Source organism: Triturus cristatus, chromosome 7, assembly GCF_964204655.1.
Source record: "Triturus cristatus chromosome 7, aTriCri1.1, whole genome shotgun sequence".
Lineage (NCBI taxonomy): Eukaryota > Metazoa > Chordata > Amphibia > Caudata > Salamandridae > Triturus > Triturus cristatus.
The window spans coordinates 867,700,087-867,712,432 of NC_140590.1; the positions used below are offsets into that span (position 1 = coordinate 867,700,087).

At 45.1% G+C, this 12,346-nt stretch overlaps 1 protein-coding gene across 4 annotated transcripts in view; it reads left to right on the forward strand.

Moving 5' to 3' along the window:
* SLU7 (spliceosome associated SLU7) overlaps window positions 1–12,346 on the forward strand; it is a 264,929-nt gene that overhangs the window by 109,086 nt on the left and 143,497 nt on the right. For all 4 annotated transcript variants that reach the window (XM_085617820.1, XM_085617821.1, XM_085617819.1 and 1 more), the window contains exon 9: window positions 2,208–2,305. In XM_085617820.1, the coding sequence (XP_085473946.1) occupies window positions 2,208–2,305 (98 nt within the window). The remainder of the gene's footprint in view (window positions 1–2,207; window positions 2,306–12,346) is intronic.

Consider the following 12,346-nt stretch of genomic DNA (forward strand, 5'->3'; position numbering starts at 1 on the left):
GCTAGCTTGGGAAAAGCACCCTTAAGAGTTTGATGACGAAACCCCGCATATCTCTGCTTTCGCATTCTCCTCTATGCCAAGAAGTCTAAGATTGTTCCTACTTTGCCTATTCTCAAACTCCTCTAATTTCCTGAGCACATCCCCCATTCTAGCATTGTTTGCTTCAATTTTCTGTTCTGCACCCTCTACTCCAGTCTCTAATCCAACCACGCGCTCCTCGAGTACAGTAGTCCGATCCGAGATTTCCAAGCAAAATTGAGTCACTTTTCGAATTGCTCCCTGAAGTTTTTTATTCACTAGCTGTGCCCTTTTATGATCTTAACGGACCTCTGCTTGCATCTGTTGCAGGGTAGAGAATATCAATTCCAAGGATGGGGGGGGGGGGGTTCTGACTTGTTGGCACTAGCGTTGGGTTCTTGAAAAGTATGTTTAGATGGATTGTCTTCCTCAGATTCACTTCCAAGTTGGAAGGCAGAGTAGTCCCATTGTAGTTGACCTACTTGACTGTTATCGGTATTTGACCCACTGCCTTGAGTTTTCCCTCTCATGCTTCTTCTCTTAGTTCTGACTGGCATCTTTCTCTGAGTACCAAGTTTAGATGGTGATGTACTACTGTCCTCCCCCGTGGCTTCAAGATCCTAAATCGCTCACATTGTTGTGCTCTGACTCATCCGTCAGTGAAAAAAATCTGTCTGCCTCCGGTGTTTCCACATTGAGAATATCGGAATTTGTCTGGGGGATTTTGGGTGTAGCTCCGCTTTTCTCACCTCTATTCTCGTTCCCCCGCAAATTCGTAGACTCTATGTTAATATTAACCATTTTGCTCATCTTGTCTAAAACACGGAGAAGCCCTTGGGCGCCACAGGTATGCGCCACGTTTTAGCTGCTGAATGCCGATGCGGAAAGCTTCCGCTGTCGTATAAGCAGCTTCGTAATTCTTGAGCTGGACGTACTGAAGAGAATTAAATATCCCATCCAGGTTCTGTGATATAGCCTCCGAGTCCAACTCGTTCGTGAGGTTCCTCAGCCAGTGCAGCTACATGTCGGGGGAGCAATTCTCGCAGCGGTTAGGCAGCCGCCATCTTGCCACACGGGCAGCTGAGTTGGTTCTGCGATGTTTAATGTAGTTTTATTCTGCTGTTGCATGAGATTTACCACTAAGCCCTCATTGGACATCTTTTCCTTGGATGGTTGATTAAAACCTTCTGGTCTGTTTACTTTAGAGCAGTGTGGGCTGGCATCAAAGGGGAGTTCTTCCCCTCTTGCAGTTTCAGTGCCTTGTCATTTTGCTTTTTTCCCGACTCATCCCTCAAATTAACTTGTGTTGCTATCTCCTCTATGGGTTTTTTTGTTTTAATACCTTCCTCCTCAGTTTCAAGTGGTTGTGCTAACTCATAACAACATATGGCTGTATGAGGAGAGCCCCAGCCCATGGGCTTTTTTGCACCTTGTTTGAGCAAGGGACGATTGCTTGATGGCTTTATAAATTTGTCCAGGGTCTTAAAAGATTTTCCACTGCATTTTTTGATTTATTTTTTTCCCTTGGGTTTCTCAGGGATCTCTTCTGAATCAAGCTCAGTGCAGGGGTCGATATCGACCTTGATTTGGCTCACACCTTGTGTTCCATGTTGGAAAGAATGTCAGAGGAGGCGTCTCCGCTTTTCTGTGAAGTGTTTCAGAATGTTAATGAAGAATGTTAATTACCTGGAACACCAGTTCTCTATCATGAGAATCACATTAACTTCATTAACAAAAGCCGGTCATCCCTTATAGAGGTAGTCACAGCTTTAGACCCTTTATTCTTCGGTAGACCATCAAAATGGACTGCGGCACCAACTGTTGTGGTTATTAATATATAATTTCTGGACACAAAAACTTTTCTGGTGAAATCTCAGTAGGTCTGTTTCTATTTAGACCTTTTTTCAGATTTGAAAAGTTGTTTAAATAAGCTCTACTTGTATTTAGGTGGCACTATCTTTAACCTCCGAAACCATAAATTCCCAACTTTGCCTCATTTGTTTCATGTAACACACGGCTGTTTGAGTGAGGATCCATTTTAATGTCACTTGAAGGAATGCTAGCAAATGATGTATACATTATAAAAAATCAAAATACTCTGAACATGGTCTATATTCATAATGCACAGTTCATTGCAGCATGAATGGGATGTTATTTATGTAATGCAACAATACTTATTTTTTCTTTAGTACTTGAGGAATTTGGATCCAAACTCTGCTTACTATGATCCCAAGACGAGAGCTATGAGAGAGAATCCATACGCCAATGCTGGCACAAACCCAGATGAGTAAGTGTCCCATTTTCTTCCTGCTGCTTTGATATCTTGCCCCGTTGCAATAATCCAGTGTGACGTAAACATGCATAGACATTATTAACAGTGAGATTCTCAATTGGGCTGTTGCCAATACTTCTTGAGAGACTGGTATGATTAAACTACAGCAGGGAGTCTCCAAACTTTTCGGTAGTGATAGCTACTTCTGACCAGTGAAAATCGTGAGCTATTGGAGGCCAAGTCACTTGTGCATTGTTACCAGACACCCTCACACCCAGCTTTATTGACTCTAAGCCTAATGTTCATATAGCCATGGTAATGTCCATAGAGATGGTTTCAACAAAATACTTTGATTAGGGCCATTATGACAGGATTGCCATGTTTGAGAGTGCAGTCTTTAAGGATGTATGAACATGCGTGCTTATGAATGAGATACATGTGTGTTTATGGATGACAGAGACAGTTGTATGTACTTGTGCCACAGGACATACCTTTTGCCATATGTGGCACCGTTACATGTATAACACACATGGGAGAAATGTAAAGTGCTGAAAAATGTTCTGGCAAAATGTTCAGAGTATGAAAATGTTTCTACTCTTTAAATTTCTCCAACATAAAATAACGGCTGTATTTTTCACTTATAAATATGGCACTGTATCGAGAAAAATAAACTGAAGAGTTAACTTTGTTTATATGGATTCCATAAAACTCATAATTTAAATTTTCTCCCATTTCCAAGTGTCACATTTACAAACACTAAGCATCTTATTCCCACATGGTGCCATATTTATAACAGAAAAATGCATTTGTTTAAATAAGAGGAAGTTTAAGTGAATTAACATGCTTCATGAAACATTAAGAGATATTTGGCTTAATTGAAAGTGGAGAAAGACATAATAGTAAATTTTTCATAGACAAAGGTTTCTTCACTTTAGATTTTTCCCATTAAAAAAAAAAGACTATTTTTCAGTTATACATACTGGCCACTGGGAGCAATAGGCCTGCTGCTTATAAATGCGACACTTTGAAATGGGAGGAATTAAAATGAAGAGTTAATCATTAAAGAAACTTTTCGTTTTCATTTTCTTCCATTTAAAAGCATTCAGAAACATAATTTTGTGCTCATGCTCCAGGACTTTTATTTGAGTTAAATACCTCAGTGCTTCAGTTCTTCACCTCTGTGACCCAGCCTGGTCCATAAATCTGACTGAGCAATGCTCATTATCAGGCACTGCTATCTGCAACATGATGATAACAATGTAAAGTAAACACAGCTTTCCCATAATGTTAAAAGAAAAATGGGACCCTGTGCTTATTTAAATGTGAACTGAATGAAGGCTGTGAGCTACTTTGAAGGTGCCTGGGAGCTACTTGTAGCTCGTGATCGACTCATTGGAAACACCTGCTCTAGTTTAACTTAAAGGTTACTAGCCAATGATCTACATCTAAAGTGAGTATGGATTAGTTTATCCATGCCCTAAAAAGTTAAATAAAATGTGGTCAAAACAGTTATGTCATGTTAAGGCACATTCCATATGGTAATAAAATCACATACTGTCTGACCCAATTGTAAAATGAGCATTCTTACTTGACTAGCTAGGACATGCTAACTCTACCTGGAACATCAAGCAATCGTAGACACTTTGCTTGAGTTCCTAAGCAGAGCATGCATATAAATTGTCAAAGTAGATACATCTTACCCAATTTATAATACAATTACAAAGAGACTCCTTGTGAAATTGTCTTGTCAGTTACAAAGTATTCATTAACTTGTTTGTGTCCACAATATGCCACATTCCATATTTTAAATAACTTGTAACTACTTCACAGACTAACTTTGAAAGCAGCTGCATATTACAATTTGGTCTAATGGGGCCACCTACTTGATGCACAGATTAGGGCCTTAGAGAAGCAAGACTCAAGTTTACATACTTTGGATACCAGACAACTGTTACTCGACTTTCTGACTTTACTGGGCGGGACTCAGAAGTGATCATAAGCACAAGAGGTTTCAAACACATGAACTCTGACCTTATACACGTAACATTGTTGTGTTTGAATTTGAACTGGTCAGTCATATGGTATACTTTAACTGAGGTGTCCAACTCACATCTTTTAGATTCACAGCACTTCATGACACCCATTTCCGAAATAGACTCCCACTGGAGGAGATTGCTCTCCATTTTGCTAGCAATAACTTTAGTGTGCATCCTCTGTTACTTGAGAAAGCCTAATATAGAGGTGGCTCACCAAAATGTTTAGAATGCAAGAAGACTGCATACAGAGACTAAGATCAGATGGGCACATTTGACATGATTTGGTCACCTATGCTAGGTAAAGCCTGACAGCATTTATGCTTTCCTTCACACTTTCTTATCAATGTTGTCTCAAGCTGTATCCTGAAAACACACTGCTAGATGCACTACTCCTAATGTCTTAGAAAATTCTGTGGCCTGTGAGCTCCCAATTTCTTGTTAAATTCCTTTTGGAGGCAAGACACTGAGTGCTTTCATAGCACCCTCACTACTGTTTACATCATAATGATTGTTTTAGGCATCGAGTCACACATTAAACTGACTTTGGTTTATTATCACACTGGCTCGATTACGTTCTAGACAAGTAGCTCCTTTTATTAATGTTGTAAGCATTGACAAAATAACGTGAATACCATGGAGGTCAAAGGACCCTGTGGTGAAGGACCCCATTAAATCCTTGCAAACTGTACACTATCCTCTCACTTCCTTGTCCCTCCCACCTTTCTCTTACTCACTATAAGTATGTACTAGATGTTGATTGGCCCCAATTTCCTCTCTCAATTGCCTTCCTTTTTCACCTCCCTCTTTTGTATCATACTCTTGGGCCAGTAATTTCCACTTGAGTAAATGAGAGGAAAGCCATTCATTGTTTAAAATGATTTAATCTTGGCTTGGAATATCCACATTAAGACTCGTTTGAATCCTAATCCTTCACTAACCAAGCAACACAAGACCCCATGAAGACTGTTTTATATAGTTAGTTAGTATGCAACTCCCACCAACATGGATTGACATGCATGTTATCATATTTCTATTTTCTAATTGTCTTTGCATTGTCTCTGCATTTGTTTGAGTGCTTAATGTCTATTGTTGTATTTTGTACAAACAAATATTAAAAAATAAAAGCGATGGCTGAGAAAAGTACAAGGGCATGTCTGGTGAAGTAACAGTTTTATAAAATAAAGTAACAGAGAAGTATTGTCAGTTTTGGTGCCCATCTACTCCCTAGTAATATTATCCCCGTAAAATCTTATTACCACAGTGTTTTAGTTCTGAAATCAAATTGTTCTTAGCCAAGTTTTTTTTGTCTTTTTCTCAATGTTTTTTTATTTGAATGTGTTTATTAGATTTGTACAAAATAAACATGAGACAATTACATAAATCACATCTTATCAGTGGCAGTTCACAATAAAAACAGTGCAGTACCGTACAAGTAATTAATAAGGGTTGCATCGATCCCATGGCAATTGTTGACATCGTTGTGTCCAACCATTGTACATACCAATCGCAACGCCTCCTTAGGGCGAAATATAACAATCTATAACTCCTATTGTACAGGCTCAGCCCTGCAAGTCATTCTGAGGTTCAGCAGGGGTGGAGTCGTGTACCACAGGAACAGCGCCCACTTCAGGTATTTCCTTGTTTGCCATAAAAGTCTTATACATAGCCCAAACGTTTTTGGGCCTATTGCGAGGCGGTAACATTTCACTATAGTTTTCAGTTTGGGTACAACAATACATCATATCCCTTGACCATTGAGCTAATGTAGGAGGAGGACCGCATAGCCAACATATTGCCACACACCTCTTTGCTAGTAATAAGCCCATATCTATCAGTCGTCTCTTCGCCTTAGGGATAGGTTTAGAGTACCCAAACATGGCAAGCCTCGGATCGGGAATTAACGTCAACTTAGTAACACGATTTAGTTTGTCAAAAATCAGTCCCCAGAAACAAGCTATCCCCGGACACACCCAAGCTAAATGAAAGAAATCAGCGGACCGTACGTTGCATCTATCACATGTAGACTCCTCTCTTAGGCCATAGCGGCACAGTCGTTCCGGGGTATAATAACCTCTGTTAAGGTATTTAAAATGTACCACCCTATGCCAGCCATTTAATGATATACACTTTGTGCTCGTGTAACAGTAGGACCATATGTCGTCAGTAAGGTCACTCTGTAAGTCTCGCTGCCAGGCCAGTCTTGATTTAGTGTATTTGTTTCCCCTATTAGACATTGAAATGTGGTAGATCCTAGACACCTTCCTAGCAGGTGTTTGTGCTTTAATGAGAGCAGTCCAGGCTGGCACCTCAGGGGGTTCTGCCATATCCTCTCCCAGTAATTCGCTAAGAGCATGTCTAACTCTGTGGAATTGGAATTTAGCAAGAAGGGTCGGTGTGTCATGCTCCCCAATCATGTCCCCCCCATGTCCGCGCAACTCTGTTGGTGAAGAGATCACCTATGAGATGGGCCTTGAGCGTCTGTAGAGCTGCTAGAACCCCCCTGTATTTACATGGTGCGAGCCAGTGGCACCACTCGAGGCGGGCCGCCGGGGAATACAAAATAATCTCTGCCTGAGTGGCCAATAAGTAGTGCCAGGCGTGTGCGACTGTGTTAAGGGAGTCGAGTATCCCCGTTCGTCTATCAGGGGATGTAAACAGCAAGGCCGGAATGGCCAGTGGAGCGGCAACTATTGTTTCAATCCGGACGTGCGGTATGTCAAGCGGACCATGTATCCAATAATATGCCTGCGCACTTTGAGCAGCCCTATAATATAGGTCGAAATCCGGTGCACCCAGTCCCCCCATTGAATACGGTAGTGTAAGTATTTGCCAGTTGACGCGCGCTCGTTTTCCCGCCCAAGCAAGGCGTAACATAAGGGACTTGAGACGTTGAAAAAACACTCGCGGCAACACCATGGGTATATTCATGAAGAGAAAAAGAAAGCGCTGCAGTATAATCATTTTCATAAGGGACACCCTGCCCATCAGCGACAAAGGGAGGTTCACCCAGCGGTTAACATCATCCTCCAATTTACTGATTGCCACCCTATAATTCTCCCTGAAAACCACATCAGAGTCCGTGTGCAATTTAACCCCCAAGTAGCGCACCGCCTCAATAGACCACTGCTGAGGGTATTTAGGTTCAAAAGCCATCGTGGCCGGCATCAGGGGGAACATAATGGATTTGTTCCAGTTGACCCGTAGGCCAGTCATGGAGCCAAAGAGAATAACTTCCCGTAAGACTGGGGAGAGGTTGGTTTCGGGATTGCGGACATAGAGTAGTGTGTCACCGCATAAGTGGAGACGATCAACTGGTAGTTCGGAAAACGTATGCCTCAGTGAATATGATACTCCCGGAGAGCACAAGCTAGAGGCTCAGCTGCCAGGGCATATAAAATGGGGGATAGGGGGCAGCCCTGTCTCGTGCCCCTGGATATTTGAATAGTGTTAGTGACCGGGGAGCCAATTTTTATACGTGCTGTGGGAGAGTAATACAGCACAGCGAGGAGTAGAATAAACATCTCTCCCACTCCCATGTGAATGAGGACTTGCCGCAAGAAGGGCCATTCGACAGAGTCAAACGCCTTCCCCATATCCAAAAATACTACTAAAGCAGGCACCTCCGGTCTAGTATGTTGCAAAGCGGCAAAGACCGTACGCAAGTTATACGTCGGGTTCCAGCCCGGCAGAAATCTTTCCTGCTCCGGGGCCACTAAAGTCGGCACAAGTGGAACCAAGCGATTGGCAAGCAATTTCGCCAAGATTTTTGTGTCCACGGTCATTAGGGATAATGGACGATACGAGGCACAATCATCCGGGGGCTTACCCGGCTTAAGGATAGCCACTATAACCACTTCTCTCATAGAAGGCGGCATCGTGCCGGCGACACACATATCTTCAAATAGTGTGATCAATTGTGGCAGCAAGAGATCAATTAACGTCTTGTAGAAGGCTACCGTTAGGCCAGCCCCTCCCGGCATGCTTCCCGTCCTCATGCTAGATAGGGCAAGTAGTATTTCATCCCTTTCAATTGGCCGTATCAAAAATTCCCGATGCCAATTAGTCAGCCATGGTATCTTAATATACGTTAAGTAGTCTAGTATGTGCTCATCCGAACTGCAGCCTCTCGAGGACCCTCCTGGACGTTCGCCCTCGCCGTAAGTGCGAGCAGTGGCATATTTTTCCAAGTGTTTAACTTCCGCATCTGCCTCGGCGTGGTAGTCCTCTAGAGTCTGTTTTAATTCTAGGGTAAGTGCTTCATCAGGGCCAGCTAGCAGGGAGGTTTCCAATACCTTTAGCTTGCGCTCTAGATCTGCCAGTCTGTTACGAATCAATTAAAGGACACCCGCATGTTTGGATATCGCCACCCCCCCGTATATACACCTTGAAAGCCTCCCATACAGTTTGGAATGAGTGAACCGATCCCACATTTGTCTCAAAGAACAGCTCGATCGCTGTGGCCATTTCCTCCTTAAAGACGGCGTCTAAGAGGGAGTAGGGTGGGAATCGCCAGGTAAAGGGAGGGATACGCATCTTAGGAGAGTCAAGCACCAGTAAAAGGGGGAATGATCAGAATGGGTACGAGGTAGAATCTCACAAGAACCAGTAGTCGATTCTAGGTGGACATCATAATACGCAGAATAATTTAATAATTTGGCGTTTGTACTGGGCAAATTGTCTGCGCGCCTCCTGCACACGCGCCGTGGAGTTTGGATATAAGGAAATGTTGGACCCCTCATACTGTAGAGATTCCTTAGATCTGGCTGCAGACAGTGCAGAGTCACGGTCCCTGTAATTCAACAATCAGGCTATTATGGGCTGAGGCGGCGCCCCAGGGAGGGGGGCACGGGCCCAAGAACCTATGCGCCCTCTCCACAACGAAAATGGCAGAGAAGACTTCTTTGCCTAGAAGAGTGGTCAGCAGAGTCTCAACAAACTTCTCCATGTTGCCCGTTGGAGTAGATTCTGTGATTCCCGTGATGCGCAGGTTATTACGGCATGAGCGCGCCTCCAAATCTTCGGCCTTGTCTTGGAGAGTCTGCAGAGCTCTTTCCACTTTTTGGCAACCAGTATCCAGTGATGTGTGTGCCTCCTTCTCCTCAGTGATCCTACGCTCCGCCATGTCCAATCTCTCCGCATGTTTATCTATTCTCTTGGACATTCTGTCCATGTGGTAAGTGAGGGCGTCCATTTTGGAGCCCAGGCCTGCCAGAGTTCTTTTCCATAGAGATCAGCATGGAGCAGATATCACCCTCCCCCATGTCAGGCAGGTGCTCTAGAGCGGCATCATCGTCATCTACAGTATAGTCTCTGCTTTTGGACTCTGGTCGAATGTAAGCTTAGGCTGATTTCTGTCAACCCTGCCCATTGTGTGTGGCGTTGTACTAGTAAGCACCAGATTGCAATAGAATAATGGCCGAGTTAGGAGAGGGGAAGCTAAAGCAGACTAGAAGGGACGTACACTGTGTGAGAAAGTGCCATCTTTCTTGCATGGTATGCCCCCACGTTTTGCTGAATTGCTGAATATACTCTGCCCTGGACTCCTGCCAATCAGGTGCCCGGGGCCTATGTTCCTTCCCTAAAACACAAAACACAAATTGACAAACCCTGGCCACCTGTCAGCCCCTGGTAAATGGTACCCTAGGTACCCAGGGCCTTGTGACCAGGGAAGGCCTCTAAGGGCTGCAGCACTCATTGTGCCAGCCTGTACCCTTACACACACACACACACTGCCCTTGCAGGCTGGCTGTCTGGGTACAAGACAAAACAAAGAGTTGGCATGGCACACATCCCTGTGTGCCATGCCCACCACCTACACTGCCATGGCATACATCAGCCACCCCTCTAGCTGGGTACCCTATGCCAGTGGTGTGGGCGCAGGAGCCCTGTGCCCCTACAGTACCCAGGTCCATTCCTGGGCACTGTAAGTGCAGTGCTGCCATTTAAGAGTACATGGTGCTGAGAGCTCGTCAAACACGAACTCCACAGCACCATAATGGCAACACTGAAGACTGAGAAGTTTGGTATCAAACTTCTCAGCACATTAAACCCACACTGATGCCAGTGTGGGATTTAATGTACCAAGCACCCCAGAGGGCATCTTAGAGATGCCCTCTAAAACCTAACGTACAATCCACGTCTGTTCTGAGGCTGCCTAGGCTGCCACACAGCAGACATGTTGCTGGACCCCTGGGTAGGAGGGCCCCTACTCTCCTGGGTCTGCAACAATGCACATCCTGGGCGAGGTGCTAAATCCCCTCCCCAGGATGGGCAGGGGGAAGCTTTAAAGGCATGCCGCCTCTGTGAGCTTCCCCAGGCCACTTCAACCCCCCACTCTGGCGGGAAGGTTGCCCGGAAACCCCAAATAAGGACAGGGGATGTGCCAGCCTGCCAACACCACCCCTCAGGTGGGGGAAGCAAGGTGAAGCACATCTCCGGGCTCTCGCCATCTTGAAAATGGGAAGCCCTGCCCAATCAGGACTAGGCTACTGCCCACCTCCCACAGGAGAGAGGCAGGATAGGGGGTGTACTCACCCCAGGACAGGGACCCATTGGTCCCTACCCTTCACCTACCTGTAACGCCCCTAAATCTAGTATTTAGGGGCACCCTGAACCTTCCTTCCCAGTTTCCAGATTCCGAAATCCGAAGAAGAGCTAGAAGAAAGAAGACCTTCCCTGCAGCTGCTAAGAAGAGGAAGACACCAACTGCTTTGGCCCCAGCCCTACCGGCCTGTCGGCCCTCGAACCTGCTCCTGCTCCAACCCAGCATCTCTTGTGGCCAGCAACCTCACAAACCCCGGACGACCTGGCTACCTTTTAACTCTAAACCCCTGGGACTCCCATGAGTAGAGGCTGTACTCAAAATCTACTTCTAATCCCTGGCAGCAGCCCGGAACCGTGAACCCTTCACACTCTGCACCCGCCAAGCCTGGCCTGTGCCGGAGTGAACAAAAACCACGAGGACGACCCCACGGCGACTGTGACCCCGAGTCCGGTACCCAAGTACCTCCCTCGACACTCATGAAGAAACCTGCAGCCTCAGAACCAGGTGCCCCCCCAACCGCGATGAACAGAGGGTAAGATTTTCCGACACCAAAAGGCACCCCTGCACCCGGTGCTTTGCAGCCCCCTGTGCCCAATCCCGGGGTACCCACCTATCCTCAAACTACCCAACTTACCTCTCGAAGTGGTGGTGACACCTGAAGAATCTTCGTCCCCGAGCTTGCAGTCTTTTTCTAAACCGGAGCTTTCCCATTGAAATCAATTGAGCGCCCGAAGGCTCAAAAGCACCCTGCACCCAGCCGCCCGAGTGGCCCTGGCAGTGCAAACTCTACACCTATCTACTTCCCCACTTGCCCTGAGTAAGTGACCAGGAGCCCAGCTCCCACAGCCGCGTGGCCTGCTAGTCAGCAGCCACTAAACAAGGCCTCCCTACCTCTCATAGGATAACATTGGGCCCAACTCTCTCTCTGCACCCGGCCGTCCTTTTGCCGCTGAGGGTGAACCAACTGTACCTACCTGACCCTGGGAGACCCCTGAGTCTTTGCCCAGAACCTTAACTCTGCCAGTCGAGTACTTACCTTTAAACCGATAACTCAATTTTCTCCATAGGGTAACATTGACTGGTTTTTCCTGAAATTTGTGGACTTTTCAATACTTAAAATATTCACCAAAAATCAGCCGAGTAACGAAAACGAAAATACTCACCTACTATTAGGTGAGCTTCCAGTGCTGGATCTTGGTGCCCAGCACTGATTCTGAAAAATACTTACAACTGTACTTACCAGTAACCCAATTTTCTCCCATAGGAAATCATTGACTGTTTTTTTGTGAAATTTCTTCTGTCAATTTCTGAAAACTTTAAATATTCTTTAAAAATCGTATAATTTCTGAAAACGTAATTACTTACCTGTTTTGGATAAAGGTCCCAGTACTGAGTCTAGGCACCCAGTACTGGATTACAAAAGTAATGAGAACATACTATACCTGCAACTTGAATTTTCTGCCTTAGGGAATCATT